The sequence below is a fragment of the Ascidiella aspersa genome, chromosome 3 (assembly GCF_963924565.1).
Source record: "Ascidiella aspersa chromosome 3, kaAscAspe10.2, whole genome shotgun sequence".
Classification (NCBI taxonomy): domain Eukaryota; kingdom Metazoa; phylum Chordata; class Ascidiacea; order Phlebobranchia; family Ascidiidae; genus Ascidiella; species Ascidiella aspersa.
The window spans coordinates 9104696-9123830 of NC_139449.1; the positions used below are offsets into that span (position 1 = coordinate 9104696).

General features: G+C 37.3%; 3 protein-coding genes and 1 non-coding gene across 4 annotated transcripts; 1 reads left to right on the forward strand and 3 right to left on the reverse strand.

Moving 5' to 3' along the window:
* Positions 1-1223: 1223 nt before the first annotated feature.
* Positions 1224-14003, forward strand: LOC146159088 (mitofusin-2-like). The gene is made up of 15 exons (XM_083385906.1): positions 1224-1452; positions 1683-1760; positions 1983-2246; positions 2485-2588; positions 3306-3477; positions 3914-4052; positions 4907-5088; positions 5628-5700; positions 7206-7409; positions 8771-8935; positions 9555-9720; positions 10914-11005; positions 11256-11396; positions 12155-12360; positions 13314-14003. The coding sequence occupies exons 1-15, from the start codon at positions 1282-1284 to the stop codon at positions 13545-13547; spliced, it is 2391 nt and encodes a 796-aa protein (XP_083242032.1). The 5' UTR covers positions 1224-1281; the 3' UTR covers positions 13548-14003.
* Positions 12960-13034, reverse strand: Trnaa-ggc (transfer RNA alanine (anticodon GGC)). The gene has a single exon. It is a non-coding gene; the product is annotated as a tRNA-Ala (tRNA).
* A 917-nt stretch (positions 14004-14920) lies between the features above and the next one.
* LOC146159090 (p53 and DNA damage-regulated protein 1-like) lies at positions 14921-16763 on the reverse strand. Its single transcript, XM_083385591.1, has 2 exons — positions 16540-16763; positions 14921-15160 (listed from the first exon to the last, which is right to left on the reverse strand). The coding sequence occupies exons 1-2, from the start codon at positions 16756-16758 to the stop codon at positions 14981-14983; spliced, it is 399 nt and encodes a 132-aa protein (XP_083241717.1). The 5' UTR covers positions 16759-16763; the 3' UTR covers positions 14921-14980.
* Positions 16764-16868: 105 nt separating this feature from the next.
* On the reverse strand, positions 16869-17984 carry LOC146159091 (transmembrane protein 230-like). The gene is made up of 2 exons (XM_083385581.1): positions 17726-17984; positions 16869-17021 (listed from the first exon to the last, which is right to left on the reverse strand). The coding sequence occupies exons 1-2, from the start codon at positions 17941-17943 to the stop codon at positions 16886-16888; spliced, it is 354 nt and encodes a 117-aa protein (XP_083241707.1). The 5' UTR covers positions 17944-17984; the 3' UTR covers positions 16869-16885.
* Between the last annotated feature and the right edge of the window lie 1151 nt (positions 17985-19135).

Here is a 19135-nt window from a genome sequence, read left to right on the forward strand (position 1 = left end):
AAAGAACAAAAAAAAAGAAAACTAAAAGCACTGCTGTTCGTAAGACAATTTAAAACAGCAGTCCATTAACAAATTTATTATTAATCTGTTTTGCTTGCTGCCTAAAACCACAAACGTTAGAAGACGGACAACAAAACACTTTAAACTCTCAGTCTGTATTCACAATATGTTTTCCAAAGAAATATTTCGTGTTCACAAATGAATTGGTATATAATGCACTTAAATTTTTAAAAAAGCTAAATTGATAGAATTTTCAACCCAACGTTATAGAATTTCGGTATGAAGCGCTATGAAATGCAAACAGTTGGGATTGTGAGCCACTTTAAACACTCATAACTAATTGTTTGGAAAACCAAGGGAGTTTATTAGGAGCTGGTCTAGAATCTTACTACAACAACTATTGTTAGGATGTGTGTAAGCGTTTTGGTAGGTTAAGCATTATTATTAAACAATATTACTTGACACTCCCTCATCCAAACAGTAACCGATGCCCTAACCCAAACATTGTGCATTGCTTTGATAATTGTAAAACACTGTGGTAGGGTTCTTGACCAGCGCCATTTCTTACCCACATTAAAAATATGTTTGCTTGATGCTTGAAAAGTTCTACTGGGGCTTGAATTTATTTGGCCTGAGAAGTTACATTGTTGACCCAGTCCCCATAATTTTTTGCTGTTCATCGGAAGATCTTGCAATATATTTCATACTTTTCAGAATGAACTGTTGTCCACTTGCCAGCTGCTGTATTGCCCACCAACTCAAAAACGCCACTTTAGGCAAAGGCCTTGGCAATCTGAAAATGCTAGTGAGGGTGCAATTTTTTTTTAAATGCTGGAAAGGGTGCAATGGAAAAAACATTAAATCTGAAATAAACTTAGTTATGCTTTACACTATGTGCAGTAGTTCTAAAAAAAGCATGTGTGGCTTATCATACCCACACCAATGTTAAAACTGCCATGAAGGTGAAAGAGTTGATTGTATTGATCCAGTTTCATTTATATATAGCGACATTTTAGTAAAATACTCAACAAAAATTCCAGTTGGGGTGCCAAAAATCTATTCATTATTTTTGAGGGGTGCCGTAAGCCATAAAAGGTTGAGAATCACTAAGGGTTTGACACCACTTATGGTGAAGATATTAAAATACCAAAGAGACTTCTTAAAAAAATAGGATAGAAAGAATATTAAAACACAAATAAACTCTGTTACGTTTTGCAGTTTGTGCAGTAGTTCAAAAAAGCGTTTGTGGCTTATCATACCCACACCAATGTTTACACTGCCATGAAGATGGAAAGAGTAGGTCCTGCAGGTGACATGTCTCCACTCAAGCATTTTACCAACGCCAAAAAGAAGATCAACAACATTTTCACGGACATCGCCTCGTACATCGAAGAATTCGGCGAGTTCATTGACGATGTCGGAAATAGCGAAGAAAACATCATCATTGATGAGGTAGTATTGAAACTGTGTTTACCAAAAACCTGGTGCTGGATTTTCGAGTATTATTCAATAATATAACTGAAGCAGACCCAGTGTTTAAAGTTGGTGTACCAAAGTAAATTTGTTAGTGTAAAAAGAGGCTTTTGAATACCAAGCTCTAATGGTTTTAATTTGATTTTCATCAATATATATATATATATATATAGTTGGTTTGTCAATTAAATATCCCATATGCTTTGTAGGAATTGGAAGACGAAATAGTAGGTGCCCTGAGCAAAGTGAATGGCATCAAGGATATGATATCAAGGAACCACATGAAGGTAATGTAGAAAATGTGAACAACTTTTCTATACTAGTTACAGTAATTTTGTTTAAATATCCTCCTGTTTTTAACTCTGTTTTTCTTTTTTTTTTAACTCTGTTTTTCTTTTGAACAACTTTTGACTGCTTTTTAAGTCCTCATTTTCTGATTTTTTAAGTAAGCTTAGAAAACAGAAAACTTCAAAGTTTTGTAGAAACCCAACTTAAAATATCACTTTTAGGTGGTGTTCTTTGGACGTACAAGCAACGGCAAAAGCTCAGTGATCAACGCCATGTTGTGGAACAAAATTCTACCCAGCGGTATCGGTCACACAACAAATTGTTTTCTGTCGGTGGCAGGTTCAAACGATGACCAGTCCGGCGAAGAAGATGGAGGCGCATATTTGTTGTGCGGCCCAACGAATGAAAGAAGAAGCATACAGACCGTAACACAGTTAGGCCATGCGTTAAGCCAAGAGAGCATGTCCTGTGATAGTCTCATTCAGGTTGGATATCCTTGTTTGTTTTCTAGCAGAGATTTTTCATTCTGTACAGAATTATAGTTACACACACAAATATTTTTAATGTAATATGTATGTTACTTAAATTATGTAGTCAGTTCTTATATAAAATAATTTTATTTTTCTAAAAACTTTCTTTCCATTATTTATGAAGTCTTCATACAGCCAAATACCTGATATATATATATATTGCACAAAATAAGTTGTTGTATCAAATTTTTAGGTTTTTTGGCCAAAAAAGAAGTGTGCGTTGCTGAAAGATGAGTTGGTTTTATTGGATAGTCCCGGCATAGACGTTAGTAATGATCTTGATCAATGGATAGACAAGTAAGTTTAAATGGAGTTTTGATTTTCATTCAGCTGAGTTCTGTAATACAGTATCATTTGAATTAGGAATATCGATTAATATCTGATTGGAGCCGATACCCAATGTCAAGTGGTAATATCAGTTCTTGTCCTATTTTGCTAGGGTGGTATTGAAGCTGATACAATACCAAATTATTATAACAAAAATTATGTCATGATTTGTTGCACAACACAGCGATTTCTACCTTGAAAGAATGTTTATATAATTTTTTTGGTAAACAACTAGGTTACCTAAAATTCATAACACAAAAACAAATTTTGGCATAAAAACTTAAAAAGTTACATTTTATATGGATACAGATTTTTTTTTCCTATTGCACCTATTTTGTTTCTTTTTTAAACATAGCAATGACACCATTTGCTGTCAGATCAGATTGCAACCCTTTTTGTCCAAAATATTAGATATTGGTATCAGAATAAAATATCTGACTTCCTAATTTAAATGTATGATTCTTGTGGCCAAATTATATGAAATCACTGTAAACTTCAACAAAACATTATTAAAGAGGATATTGACGGAAATATACATTTGCAACCTAGGCCAAAGCAACATTATATTTGTTAATAACACATAGCACTTTACTGGCAACATATTCAAGCAAGCTAACAGCTTGTTACTAAAGAAAGAAGTTACACCTGTTTTCTAATTCACTAAACAAAACTTGTTTTCCCCCTCAGTTACTGCTTGGATGCTGATGTCTTCATCCTAGTCGCAAATGCCGAATCTACCCTTATGCTTGCCGAGAAGAACTTCTTCCATCGTGTGAACGAGAAGCTCTCCAAGCCTAATATTTTTATCCTGAACAACAGATGGGATGCATCTGCTTCGGAACCAGAAACAATGGAAGAGGTTTGGCGCGATTTTTTACTTTACGCACTATCACGGTACAAATGTAAAAATATTTAACTCAAATAAACATGTGAGTTCTCATAGTCATCAAAAAAGGGGAAATCATGTTTTTGCTATATTTTACATGCTTTGTGCTGATTTGGAAAAAAGTGCCAAACAGAATAAAATCTGATTAATACTGAAACATATTTTAATGTTGGTTATTTTAATCATAGCATGTTTTGTGTTCGACCTACTAACTAAAACTGATACAATCATATAGATGACCCCTTAACCCAAAAGTTACTGCTTGAGTGCTTACTTTGCCAAAAATGAACTTTCCCAACTGTTTAATTTGCTGGATGTTTCATACAACCTATAAACTCCCATAGATTGATATATGTAATGGACTGTGAGTTATTTTTTTGCAGGAGCTATAATTGAAATGTTATTGCAGGTCCGGCAACAGCATCTTGAAAGAGGAATCGCATTTCTTTCCGACGAATTAAAAGTGGTTTCCAAGCAACAAGCCAAAGACAGGGTGTTTTTCGTCTCAGCCAAGGAAACATTGCAATATAGAATAAACAAGCTCCAAGGTAAGATGAATAGTGTATATGTAATACAGAATTGGCAGATGTAATGCGACTGTTACGAGTTTGTGAATCAAATTGTGGCAAGATAAACTTTTTTTGTCTGTCAGGGCCGATTTGTATGACGATATATATAATATATAGATAGATATAGTAAGTTTTGTCATTTCGAGCTTGAAAATAGTTAGCTGGCTGCCTTTGTGTTAAAGAGGTGAACTGTTGTTAAAAACACTACAAAAACGTCATAAATTATACTGGTTATCAATCAATATTAATGGTTTACTAAAGGAGTTACACCGAACAGCCTGAGCTTCCAAAAAACTAAATCAGCTCTTAGAGAAAAGCTGCTGAAATAGACGATAAACAAAACATCGTCAGTGTTGAAACAGGAACATGTGTTCTAAATGCGACACCAACGATCATATTTCACCAAACTTTTTAAAGAGTGCGCATGTTTCATTGAATAAATGATATGGTACTGTGAATCCCCTTCAATATGAACTTGCGTAAGTACTAACAGAATGTATCAAGCATTGGCGTATGGTTGTTTCTTGACTCGCTTCTCTCTGAGCTTGTGTGGCTCAGTTGGTAAAGCGACGGTACCGGCTTGACCGGAGGTCGTGTGAGTTCGAACCTCACTGCAGGCTAGTTGTTTTTCTAGCCTGTCCTGCTTGCATTATATATCAACATATTCGGTGAGTCTGCAATGGCTTTCGGTGTACTCTTTGTAAAGATTTCTACTTTGACCTGATGAAGCACGGTTGTGCGAAAGCTTGTCGAGAATTGAAAACAATTTTTCTTTATACAGTGCCACCTGATTCCTCTATATTTCCACAAGTAAACTAGGTTACTACTTACAGGCAAAGCGGACAATGGCTACATGGCTGACGGGCATCAGGCGCGACTCATGGAATTCACTCACTTCGAGCACGAGTTCGAAGAGTGCATCTCGCAGTCGGCGACCAGAACCAAGTTTGAATATCACGCTCAGAGGGCTTCCAAGATCATCGACATGCTCTACTCGAGGGCCGAATGGCTGCACGTGAGTTTCCTATGCAGCGGTGGATTTGGAAAATTCGCAAACGGCGTTTTGTGTCAGATGCTACATTGCTAGTTTTCTAAAGTGGGGTATATAGACCCCTAACAATACATGCAGGAATTTTCAAAGGTCTTACGTCTACGTTTCTTTTAAACAAATACTTTGCTGAGTAGCAATAAACTCATGTTGTTTAATCAACCCAAACTAACAGCGTCTAACCACTTCTGTTTCTGATCAATTGCCAGCAGTTAAGAACAGTTATGATTTTCGCATGTTAGATGTAGATTTGGAAACTTTTATTTCCATCTGTTGTCGGTATAAAAAAAATCTGTATTCAACGTCCACTTCTATAAGTTTCTTGTCAAATACTATAACTGACGCCACTGTTTGCTATTTAACAAAAATTGCATCCCTTGTACCTCACTAACTTAGGCCAACATTAGGTAATAATCTCCTAGTAGATTTGTTGTTTCGCAGTAAGTTGGTAACATCGAATTTTGTGAGAGAAATAAAAAAATCAATTCTTGTTCGTTTATTCACAGAATCACGCTGGAGATTTGCTTGCAAGTTGCATCGAACGACAGAAGTTTTTGCAGGAACGACTGAATTACATTGGTAAGAGTCTCCATTGATCAGAATTGACGATTTTTTATTCATAAGCAAAAAAATGCTACTTATACTGGAACTATTAACGATCAAAACATTGTCGCAAATATTTCTATTTGTCTACCACGAATAGTTGTAGTCTTAATGCACTCATGCAGATGTAAATTACCTGTAGTATTGCAGCCAAAACAAACCCACATTTATAATCTATTGGCTTTTGGTTGTATTAGAAATTGGTTGCTTTTTTGACACAATCAATAGACCATAATATGGAACAAAGCAGTGAGGTATAAATGTTGTTATGAAATTGCAAAATATCCAATCGTCATTGGTTTGATAAATTGACGTCATAAATAAAAATTTTGAAATGAAACGAATAAGACCAAACGGAAGCGTCTTTAACGGGAAATCTCCCTTCTAAACATAACACGTTGGCTCGTTTGTGAGCATATAGTTACGTCATAGGCGCGTGGAAAAATTCACCGCCAACGTAATCGAGTATTGATTACCAGCAACCACAATGTCAGCCTAGTGTTGACCCTAATCCGGCATATTTGTCTGACAACAGGGATTAGCACTTACAATAATCCTCTCAGAGACTTTCAGTTGAGTTTAATGAGGTGCGACATCATTCAACGAACCTTGTTTTGGTCACATGAGCCGAAATCTCTGTGTATAACAAAGTAAATTTAAAACTGACATTCTCACCATAACACCAATGCTAATCTTGTGTCAATGCGACTCGACCCAGATAGATAACGCAAGGCATATGTCATCAGGCTGCAGCCTATACTGGATACTTATATTATCTTTCGACTACTATTAAACCGTTAGTACAAGTCTATAGTTGTCCAATTGAAACTTTGTCCAAACTTGTTTTTTTATGAAGGGCAGGGTAACTATTTCACAACTAGATATGTCCGATACTTGGCGTTTTATTCCGAACCTCACTGGAGGATGTTTGTTTTTACTGACCTGGCCTTGCTTGCACAAAATCCTTGATTGACCAAATGATGATGTCGGTTACCCCCTCTAAAGGCTTCCAGTGTATGATGATATGTTTGCCGTAATCGTTGGTCAGTACAACTTCTGAGGTGCCAGATTACAGTTGTAGAACGTACATACTTGATGAAAGATACACAAAATAACACACACATGTGTTAAACAACTGTGAAGCTGCTTTTTGACCAACGATTACGGCTTGCGCAATTTCGTTAAATTATGATATGGTACTGTAGATCCCCTTCAAGTTGCTCGTGCTAACAGCATTGGCGTATGGTTGTTTCCGGACTCGCTTCTCTCTGAGCCTGTGTAACTCAGTTGGTAGAAAGACGGTCCCGGTATAACCGGAGGTTGTGAGTTCGAACCTCACTACAGGCCGGTTGTTTTTCTAGCCTGCCTTGCTAACATCATTGATCGACAGATTCAGTGAGTCTCCGATGAATTTCGGTGTACTACTTGTGCACCATTTTGTATGAATGTTTTATCGCCGGACATCCCTATTTTTTTCACAGACGCCCAGATACGCGTTATCGTGGAGGGCGCCAAGCAAAACATTACGCGTCTGTCGGGCGAGGCCGAACGCCAGGTTCGCGCTGCGATGAGCGACGAGATACGACGACTGCCGCTGCTGGTCGACGAGTTCCAGCGGCCCTTCCACTCCAACCCGATGGTGCTGCGCGTTTACAAGGCCGAGCTCTACCGGCACGTAGAGGAAGGTATGGAATGATTTTTGGCGTTATTTGGTTAGTTTAGGCCAGAGGTTCTAAACCTTTTGCTAGTCGTGGGTTCGTGGCCTTCTTCTATTGACACCAAATACTCTGTGCCGTGTCCCCCCCTCTTCGCCTAATTATTAAGTGTCAATCAGCGTTGTTGGGCGAGCAAGTAACGCAGTCCTGGGCAAAATAAGTATTTTACCCTTGGGCTTATTGGATTACCACCCCAAATATCAAGTAATATACATATATTTTATCTGTTCTTAATCTGTCACGTCTTCCTTTAAATCCAAATTAAAGTTTTTGTTTTATATCAAATATTGGCAATTTTTCGCGCCTCGCGCGATGTCTCCCCCTTTAAATCGACTTCAGTTGTACATTTTCGCACAACTCCCAACGTAATAAAGAAAGTAAAACAAGTGTTTACACGTAGGCTAAATAAAAGGCTAGTTATTTTTTTAAGCGGGGGCCACGAGCGTTGAGAGCCTTTCAAAGGGGGCCACGAAGCATAAAAGGTTGAGAACCACTGGACTAGTCTATCACTAAACTACTTTAATGCTTAAAATCACCTTAATTATAATACACATTGCTTAGCAAACCAGAATAGTGTTCAGCTGTTATAATGGTTTCGAAAAGCGCAGTTTGTTAAAACTACAAATTACCTAAAACTCCACATTACCTATATTAAAACACTTAACATTAAACTACTCAATTTGAAATGTAGCTCGCAAGCTACATTTTTTTTACGGAAAATTGGCGTTTACGCTGGAAACGCGATTAGTTTAACTCGATTTACACGAATATTTTGACTCGGCATGAATACAACATTCCAAACAGTTACTAAAACCTCACCCGAATACTTGCCACAACAGGGTTGCCACAAAGTATTTGAATCTCTTTGGAAGTCTTGAATTTACGTTTTGAAAAGTCTTGAAAGAACGCTTTTCCGAAATGTTTTTTCCGAAAAGTCCATGAATAGTCTATTATCAATTTATTTAATGTCCAGCTTAAGTTATGTGTTCAGAAAATGCCGTCAACAAAACAATTAAAGTACACTTTTAACTGTGTTGAACATGACATTTATTCCGTTTTGTTTTCGAATTATTTTCAAAAATCAAAAACCGATCCAATTTTAGGTCTTGAAAGCTACAAATTTTCCTTAAAAGTTGTTAATTTTTTTTCTTGTGACAACCCTGCACAAGTATAGAATTCTATCAAAACTACCACTTGGCATCCGGTATCGACCCAATGCTTTCAAACTCTCAACCAAAAAGCCGCGAAAAAACGCAATTTCCAGGCCAGAGTTTTAAAGCAGGGGCACCCGTGAAATTCCGCGGCAAAACCGGCTTCGTTTTCCCGCGCAGGTTTGGGCCGCAACCTTTCGGCTCGCTGCAGCGCCGCACTTCAGCGCCAAATTGACCGCAACAGGGGCGACATGATCGACACGGTCCGGCCCCTGCTCGCATTACAGGACGCGCCGGGCGATGACGACGGTTCAAGCGCCGTGGATGGACTCACGCCTGGCAGAGGTGCGTTTTTTCACGTCTTTTTTTTGTGGATATTTGTGATTTTTTTGGTAAAAAGTTTACATTGCTGTGACACTGCTTTGGTTTTTTGAATTTTTTTCTTTTAGAGGGCGCTTTTACCCTTACTTTTTTGACCATTTTTATTGCCTTTTGCGTCTTTTATGACTCCTTTTGCAAAAATTTAGCTCTACAACTTTAAATAATTTTTTTTTCGAAAAACAAACTGTAAATAATGCTTTTCAAAGGTCATTAACATAATGTTTTTGCTCTCACTGTCAAATTTCCATTTTTTCTCGATTAAATTTTCATCACTTTTTTTGTAGAAAGCATAATACTCCATGCAAATTTGTTGTTTGCTTCTCGAAAAGAAAATCGCTTTTAGTATTTTTAAAAGTCCTGTTTGTGAAAAAAAACGCCATAACGTCGGTTATACTTTCATTTTAGGAACCTAATTTTTTGTCGAACAAACAATAAAACCAATGTTTGCTTACAAATTTTGAACGTATCGAATAACTCTTTATTCATTTTTAATTTTTAGAGTTTTTAATTATTTTTTTCAATCGTCTAGTTCCCTCTGTTTTTAAAACCAAATCGCTATAACGTAATAATACCTTAAACGCAGTAAGCCCCGCAGAAGACCTGGCCCGCTTTCGTTCCCTGGTGCGATCTGCTTCCCAACTGCCCAGCTTCGACATCTCGTACGACATCGACTGCGCGAACTTGTGCGGCGATTTTCAGGAGGACATTGAATTCAAGTTCTCGCTCGGATTCAACCAGCTCGTGTCGAGGTGAAAGTTATTTTTGGTCAAAGCGCCAGAGTACAAATAAATTGGAATTGAAGCTTGTTCAAACAACAGCTCTAAACCAAGGAATTTTTTTAATAAGGACCCCTAAATTTTTTTTTGGCTTGGGTGGACCAAGTTAGGCAAAAATATCAAAACATACGTCATAGATTTACGTCACAACTCACAATAAAAATAGACTTCATAAATCTGCCGATTTTGCTTTAAAATTTGAAAGTGGAACGGAGCCTTCATTCATTCAGTGCAAAACCGCTTTATTTTTAATTAAACTGTTTTCATTAATAAATTGATTACTTCTTAATTACACTAATATTTTCAATCAGGGTTCACGAACGCCGCCGCTTAAATCAATGGTTCCTTACCTTTTTTTAACACAAACCCTCCTAACATTTCGTTTTGGTTCACTTTGACCATAGGGTCGGCAATTTTTAGAGATGACTTCATAAATTAACGTCACAATGCAAGTATACTTAGAAATCCTCGTGTTTACGGTTTACCTGGTGTGAATCCTCGAGGGGTACACGGCCCCCAGTTTAAGAACCCCTGCTTTAAATAAAATGGAATGGAAGCTACGGGTTCCTTTTTAAAATCACGTTACGAAAACTAAGGTTGTCCGATACTTTTTCCGATACCCAATTTGTTCGGCGAAAAGTATCGCGATCCGGTCCGACAAAATATTTAAATGGATTTTTATTTAGAAGGGAAATTTTAAGTCACTAAACACCTTTAACTTAAAAGCAAATTGCGGTATATAAGTCTAGAAACTATACGTTTAAACGTTTTACTTTAATCTTTTTTGCTTGTTTCAGCATATAAATGACGTCACTTAGTACCGGGTCGGATCCGCGATACTTATCGTCACAAATATCGGGTATCGGAATAAAATGTATCGGACATCCCTACCGAGAATCTAAACTCGGTTTTTACTTTATGTTGAAATATTTCCCTGTTAGCGCCATATGTCTCATCGCACCCCACGAAACATTTAAGTTTAATTTCCGAAGATGTGGCGGTTTGTAGCCCACCTGGAAATGGTCTTGGGGCCCACTGCTGGGCCAGGACCCACAGTTTTGGGATTCCAAAGCTATTTTTTATAAACCCTAAATAGTAACTTGTTCAAACGACGGCAATTTTTACCAAAAACACACGAGTAATTATTATTACTATTTCTTATACAGGTTCATAGGTCAAAAAGATGCCCGTCGTGTGCGATTGGGAGGTCTCACCCCCGATTCCACAGCACTTAGACCCCCGACCCCGGCCACCGTATGTAAGTGAAACAAGTTATGTCGGCGTGTGTTGCTTTCATTAAACGCACCACCACGTCTACATTTGTTTGTCCGTTTAAGAAGCCCGAAAAAAATACGCGTAAACACATTTTATAAATTATCTGAAACATGTGAAAATTGTTTTTACATGTTAAAAAAAAAATTTTTTGCAGAGAAAAATTTCTAATTGGACTCATCAAGAAACTGTTTAATTTTTTAAAAACTGCAAATTCAAACCGTTCTTTGTCTCAGATCACCCCGGCCTGCCTTTGGACCACGTGGGCGTGCACGGTCAAGTGGAACCTTACCCCGCTGAGGATTTTCTCTGGTCGTTGGCTTCCGGCTACATGAAGTTCACCCAAGCGCACTCCGCCATGTTTGTTGCCGGGATTGGTAAGCAAGCACTCTATTTTGTTTTGTTGTTGTTAATTCCCGTGGCATTATGCCCTAAACAAGATAAAACAAAATTTGTCGGACACAAAACCAAAATTTTGGGAAAACAATATATTCTCATAATTGAGAGTATGGTTGCCCTTGTTCTAAGGGTGTTGGTACAATTCTTGGGTGTTTTTTCTATATCTGTTGTTGTAGTAAGATTAGAATAACCCTATGAGCATTTTTAACAGAACCTATCGTCATACTACGGTCTTACTCTTTACCAAGGCGATTTCCTATACTTTTCCTATGCTAAAAAAACTTGTCATACTAGGAACCTTACTCTAGCAATGTGTTTACCAAGGATAGCTTCCTACCTGTGTTGGAAAAAATACCTACTCTTTAGCAAGGACCGCTGTGTTAAAACGATTTCCTATTGTTGTCCAACATAATGCCAAGTAACTATTTAATCCAGTGGGTCGCGAAGCATTTCTAAATGTTACAGTTTTCTATTAGATCGGGATGTTATTGCATTAGCATTACGTAACATTTATGCAACAATATCACAAATACGTGAAAATTTGATATTAACTACTTCAGTATGTATGCCAGTAGTAAAGATTCAGGTTTTATGTAACTTTAATCGTTAGAGAATATCTCTTTGTGGGTCGCACAGTAAAACTGGCATTAAAAGTGATTCGCGAACTGAAAAAGGTTGGGAAGCACTGATTTAATCCTTACTCGTTTACAATGATCGCTCTATTCAAAATCTCCAGGAATGGTCCCCTACCTGTTTTGGAAGACTATCGGCTGGCGGGCTGTGGCCTTCGCTGCCGCTTCCTACGGGACTCTCTACGCTTACGAGCGCCTCACGTGGTCGTCTCGCGCCAAGGAGCGCGCCCTCAAGCGGCAGTTCGTCGAGCACGCCACCGACAAGCTGAACTTGGTCATAAGCTTCACCAGCACCAACTGCTCCCACCAAGTAAGTCGCCCAACCGGGAATTCGCTCACTATTCTGCGAAGGAGTTTAAGCCCAACACTTTTTTTCAGCTTTAAAACCACGATAAATGAGCGCTGTTGTTTATTTTTGCGCAAAAGGGGTTTCACGAAACTTGACTTCGCTTACACCTGTTGATTTATTCCTTCTTATACTTGCGTTCACCAAACTGCGGTTAATACTAGTATGGGTGCAAATGTGTAGCTTAACGACAATTTTATCAAGCTGACTGTACGTATTTTGTTGAACATCCATGATGTTTCCTTGTTTTATAATAATAACCAATCGTTATACCTGGCCCGCGACCTTCAAAAACTTACATTTATCCAAATGTTTAGTGACCACTACCTCAGACCACAGGGGTTACCAAACTTTCTGCATAACTGGCCGTGTAAATGTTCGGATTGGCGATTGCTGGCCTGATATAGAATTTGGTGTCGAATTTTATTAACTTGATTATATCGTTAAACTGGTCGAAATGCACCAAAAACTTATTAATTTGTCGTTTAGTACACCGAAAGCCTTTGCAGACTCACCGAGTCTGTTGATCTATGATGCAAGCAGAGCAGACTAGAAAAACAAATAGCCTGCAGTGAGGTTTGAACTCACGACCTCCGGTCAAGCCGGGACCGTCGCTCTACCAACTGAGCTATGCAGGCTCAGAAGGGAACGAGTCGAGAAACAACCATTCGCCAATTTGTCGTTTAGTTTCATAAAATATATGGTTTAAAATTTCATCAAGATTTAGTTTCCAATTGTGCTAACATTTCAAGTGACTCTCATAATAATAAGGAATCGAGCGGGTCGGCAGAATGAACTCTGCGGGTCGTGTCTGACCCGCAGGCCGGTGAATCCTGTGTTAGACCAAACGGTCTTTGCAACTGCCTCTTTGGTTAATGAGCAAAATAACCAAACTATGTCTACCTCTTCTAACCTAGGTTCAACAGGAGCTCTCGGGCACTCTCACGCAACTTTGCAACGACGTCGATTTAGTTTCCGAGGAGCTCAAAAACGAATGCGAGGGCCTCCTCGCGCAGCATAAGCACCTGATCAAGGCGCAGGGCAAGTCTAAAACGCTGCGGAACAAGGCAGGCTGGCTCGCCTCCGAGCTCGACACTTTCTCCAAGACCTACTTGCTACCATCGCCCGTCTATAACGAAAACGGCTCATGATTCTTTTTCTTCAAGCTGTTTGTATCGCGCAGGGAGTGCTATGTATGCGACAACCGTCCACCGTGGCATTTTACACTTTGTTTCAAACTTGTTGCACCTGGCTCGAAAGACCGTTGCAATTTTTCAATCATGGTTCAATCGTAACTCGGCGCTTTTAACATCAATAGAGAAAATAAAGAATAAAATTAAAACAATACCCAAATGCAAGTCATTTAAAATTGTTTACTTCGCCCTTTGCTTATATTGGTGCGTGCTTTTAAGAAACAATGCTTATGTTTATACTGTTTTTCATTCAAGCGCTACACTTTTGTTTTTATGTCCAACCCAGTTACATGCTAAAAGCCAACTTACTTGCGCTATGCTGCTTTGCTATGTTTGAAATACAATGTGGCAACCCTGTTTTTGTCCTTACCGTTTATTTCATTAACAAATGTTGTTCAATAAAATATAATCACTGCTGTGCATAGTCCTTTCTGCCTCTAGCTCAGTGTTTCTTAACCTTTTTCGTGCTCGTACCGTTCGATGGCCGACGAAAGCAGATACAATTTTAATAATAGGAATTAAACTGGATTCCAGCCATAAGACCAAAATAAGAACAACGTCAACGTGGGAATAAACCACACTTCGAAATAAGACTAAAATAGCACTAATACCTAATAGTCGTTATACAAAAAAAATTGGATGAATACCTAAACCCGTCGGAACAACACCTACCTAAATGAACAGAATCAGGCTTATACAACATTTTGGCCTAACTCCCCTAATAATTTTAACCCCACCAATAACCCCCAAATCTGGTGCAAATACAGCGGCGCCATTCAAACTAGGGCGTCAAAACGTCGACACCTAAACGGCAGATGCCAGACCCATGGCCCCCGATCGTCCTATACCCTCTCCGTACAGTTTGAGGCGTTATTTTGGCCTATCAGGCCTTATTCCGATAAATTTAGAGCTTATTCCGACAGGTTTATGTCTTATTCAGACGATTAAGTTCGTATTCTGTTGCAGATATTACAACGTATTTGGCAGTATTATGTCGTTGGTTTTAATACTGTGGTTTTGTAGATTTTCCTGCTTTAGGTATTGTTGCTTTGTAGGTCTTATTGTGTGTTCCCATTAAACTTAGTGTAGTGTATTTATACATTACGTGTTGAATGCATGCATTAAAAACGGGCTTCAACAATCAGTTAATTTACTAATGGCTTTTTTGTTGTTGCTTTTCGTAAATTACGCATTCTTCACAAATATGCCTAAAGAGTGCATAATTTTACACGCATGTCGTACCCCCTGCTTTGGTGCTTCGTACCACCGGGTACACGTACCCCTGGTTAAGAACCCCTGCTCTAGCTCAAACAAACAGGCTGATATTAATTGCACAGTGCGTTTATTATATTACTGTTGCAATAAAATACATAAAAAGCAATTGAAAACAATTAATACGTAAGATTTTTCAATTCATTAGAACTGAGAGGATTTAGGTTGAAACCTTGCACAGCCATTTTGCCTTCGGCATCACGCAGTCGGTTCACTTTAGCGGGAAGATTGTTGCGAAGTTCAGTTATTGTCTTGTTCAGTTCTGCCTGGTCGTCGCGAAGCATCGACTTGGCATTGTTCTATGCAACGAATTAATTTTTTTAGCTAATGTATATGAAAAACAATTCTAGTCTAGAATAAATCTAAAAAACTTTAACGTTATCATAGAAACACAAAATACTAAATACATAGAAAGTAAGTTGCTTAACTTCTATAAAAGAAGGAATCACTAGTATTAAAACCAAGACAGAATAAGACTTGTCTAATTAACTTAAGTCTGCCGGCCATTTTATCATGGGCAAAGTACAGTTGTTGACCAATTAAAAACTTACAGTGAAATGAACAATAAATGGTAAAACTTAAGCAATGTTGTTATTAGTTATACATAGAATCTAACACCTTCTGCTCAAATTGCTTACTAAGAAAACTTCCTTGCTTAAAAAGAACCGGACAAAAATGTGATAGATTTAAAATAGGAATCCATACTGGGTATGTTATTCCGATACTGATACCAGATGTAGTTAACTCAATTGCTAATACGCAATTTTGCTTAAAAAATAACTTTTAAAATGCAAAACCTGGTTTAAGCGTTTAAAATAATTTGAAGTCTCAGGTGATAAACTATACCAACACTTTCATGGGGCAAAACTTGGAGAATTGAATAATCCTAGTTTTCTAATTCATTGAATTAGAGCAAAATTTTAATCTAATTTGTGAATTGTTTCAGTGCTCTAGGACTCCAGCCATAAGAACAACATCAACGTCGGAATAAAACACACTTCGGAATAAGACCAAAATAGCATTAATACCTAATAGTCATAATACAAAAAAACATCGGTTTAAGGCCTAGACCTGTCGGAATAACACCTAAATGGCCAGAATCAGGCCTATACAACATTATATGTCATTGGTTTTAATACTGTGGTTTTATAGGTTTTTCTGCTTTAGGTCTTATTGTGTGTTGTTCCCTTGCTCTAATTCTAGTTTTAAACTAATTTGGATTTTACCAAAAATGCTACTTTGTCCAACGGCATTTTTAGTCTCTTAGTTAAAACACAGAATTTAAATTAAAACTCTTTGGTTGGACTGACTTATATGTAATTTTTAAAGTCTAAAAATCATAAAAATTAGCACACACATATTTACCAGTCACGTTATAATGAGAATAAATTGCGATTAAATTAAATTGATTGAAATAATTAAATGTGATTCTAGTTGAAATTTGAATTTTAGGAATTAGGTAATTCTCATCTAATTTAGGAAAAACTAAACTGCTCTAATTTGAATTCTAATCTAATTTTAAAAAGCTAAATTACTTCTGGCGTTAAATGCTAAAACAACTAGTAAAGAATTATATCTAGCGATTATCGAACGTGTTTTTGTTTTAAGTTAAGATTGTTATTAGTCAAAAATACTGTCTGTATTGACCCATTAAACTATCTTGGAAAAAAACACTTACCATTTCAACCTTTATAAACATTCCTCCAAAATTAACCCATGCTTTATCGCTGGAACTTGGTGGAGCTAATACTTTTTTGTGCAGGGCCGCAAGAGCCTCACGGTTAGTGTTGCGCCTCTTGTCCAGCTGAACAATTTGATTTTTGTCGGCAAGTACATTTTCGGCCAAACTTTCAAGTTCTTCAAGGTACTTCAAAACAAAGCCTGGGTCTCTTGCCATGTCTGGGTGAAGTAAACAGAAGTTTAATGAAATAAACTAATATTGGAAAGATGGAAAATTTTCCAAAACATAACCACATTGTATATATTGTGTATTAGTTTAACCTGTTTAAATTGTAGTTTAGTTGTTAATCGTTGTAGTCTGGAATATCATCAAATGAATAACCAGCGTATCCCATCCAAGCCAAGTAAGCAATGCGCAAATGATAGATGCCAGGAAGAAAGGTCAATATACCCAAAATCAAAACCGGCCAGGTACGATCACTAAAATTGAAAGTTTAATATCACACAAAAGAAGTATATAAATTATGTAGAAAAAATTTTTGGACAATTACAAGTTTATCTACTCAAATATTTGTAATGTGGCTTCAGTATAAAGATAAAACTAATGTAAAAATTGATTTTCAATAGGCATTTAAGTTGTATGATTTGATCTGTTTTAATTTTACACACCATTTTTATATAGAGTAACAGAAATGTTTAATCACGCAAAAACATGTGATGTATAAGATTTTACAGTTAAAAACTTGATTTTATATTTCAGTTTAAAATTGCTTGCAAAAGTCAAATTAGATTAAAAAATCGGAGATCAGGTATAGTTTGTATACACATATTTATATTATTTACATGCTTGATTCCATAATCCATCTAAATTAATTTTTATACCCCTAGAAACCACTGTGGAAATTATGGCAAGTGCACCTGCAAGTTTTTTTTAACAAGCTAACCCTTCACTTTTCAGATTTTTTTCCGCCTTGCACCGACGAGATCTTGTCAAGATCTGCCATAGTTTCCATACTGGCCAAGAAAGTATGCCTATTGGATATTTTTTTAACCTGGTTTGTACACATGCACCCATTCATGAAATTTATGGACTAAAAACTACTTTTGTTTTCTTTGTAAATAGCATTTTACTTAAAAACATAGTTGATTAAGATAGTACTTCGCATAAATAACATGAAACTAACCTGTACTGAGCATCAATATAACCTGTTAACAGCAAAGACCCAATCACTATGAGAGTAGATCCAATTAGAAACAGGGCTGCTGCAATTCCTATTGCCTTCCAAGGAACTTTAGGTTCAGATTTCTGGAACTGCAGAGCAGTGTAAACGTCCCCGTCTGAGCCAGAACCAAACGCCCTAGTTTTGGTGAATTTCTGGTAGCGTACACTAGGAGTGGACATTCTATGGAAATAGATAAAAAAGGAAACTTTGGATATTGCCAGGAGAGTTTATACGCAGCTTAAAACACAACCGTTTTAACAAAGAACCACACGTGACCACGTACAGAAACACTAGGGCTTATACCAAAGAAAGCTCCACAATGGAATATGAAGAACAACAGACAATATTATTATATGACAAATCAAGCAGTTGTTTCTCAAGGTCGTAAGCAAAAACAACGTATCCCTAAAAATTATATTATTTATTTATTGCGAATTGTGATGAGTAATGGTGATCGGAAATAGTTAATTTCTATTTTTATTATTTTATTTTTTAAGGGGGTGGTGAGTCTGAGTACTGAGTGCCATACTCTTAAATTATAACATTTCCTATTGGCTGAAATTTCAAGACGCCATGCATTTTTATTCAGCGCAACTGTACTGCGGTAGGCTACTTGACGAAAAATGATTGGAGGTTCGGAGAGCAAATGGTTACCGTATTGGCGCAACACGCAAAATCATAAGGCGTTCCTTTAAAAAACTATAATTTCCGCGTCGGTAATTGAGAGAAAATTAATTGGCTTATGGGTAAAGACTTTGACACTCTTTTGCATCTTACGCCGTGATAGAAGCGCAAAATATCCAGACCACTGCTCTGATTAACTGAACAAGCATTAGAAGTATAGGTCTCAAAAATATTTGAAGGGTGTTTAAACTTAAGTAATAAGATCCCTAGCCAAACCCAGTTGTGATTTGTTTGTAAGATAAATGCAGACGTGCAAAGCCAAAACAGGCTTACACTTAACTGACAGGCTGCTTGACTGACCGTATGCAACTATGCTTGATATTTGTACCCAACTTGTAACTTCGTTTTGTTGTTATATATTAAACACAGTTAGGTACAGTATATTGTGTTGGACTAAGTAAATAGAACTATATTAGTGTAAAAATCAACTTAACCCACTTAGCAATTGTTAAACACTCCTTAGGCTTAGCTTCGAACCTGTGAAGAGGCTGAGGGATGTCTTAATATGTTTATTTGGGACTAACTCGACAGACCACAAGTATAACGAGAAAGCACATGCGAGAGAGTGGGAGTAAGAAGAGAGAGATAGAGGAGAGAGATAAATCTTATACTGTGCAGCGAGGAATAGAAAAAGGCACACGGCTCTGTTTACGTCACGGCGATAATATACTTAATTAGTTAGATTAC

What these genes read in the sequence shown, in the direction of transcription:
- LOC146159088 (XM_083385906.1), top strand. Translation starts at nt 1,282, where the DNA reads ATGAAGATGGAAAGAGTAGGTCCTGCAGGTGACATGTCTCCACTCAAG. An exon ending in TGGACTCACGCCTGGCAGAG is followed by an intron (nt 8,936 to 9,554) that starts GTGCGTTTTTTC and finishes CCTTAAACGCAG; the next exon opens with TAAGCCCCGCAGAAGACCTG. An exon ending in TTCAACCAGCTCGTGTCGAG is followed by an intron (nt 9,721 to 10,913) that starts GTGAAAGTTATT and finishes TTTCTTATACAG; the next exon opens with GTTCATAGGTCAAAAAGATG.
- LOC146159090 (XM_083385591.1), bottom strand. Translation starts at nt 16,758, where the DNA reads ATGGCAAGAGACCCAGGCTTTGTTTTGAAGTACCTTGAAGAACTTGAA. An exon ending in TGTTTATAAAGGTTGAAATG is followed by an intron (nt 15,161 to 16,539) that starts GTAAGTGTTTTT and finishes TTCGTTGCATAG; the next exon opens with AACAATGCCAAGTCGATGCT.
- LOC146159091 (XM_083385581.1), bottom strand. Translation starts at nt 17,943, where the DNA reads ATGTCCACTCCTAGTGTACGCTACCAGAAATTCACCAAAACTAGGGCG. An exon ending in TATATTGATGCTCAGTACAG is followed by an intron (nt 17,022 to 17,725) that starts GTTAGTTTCATG and finishes TTTCAATTTTAG; the next exon opens with TGATCGTACCTGGCCGGTTT.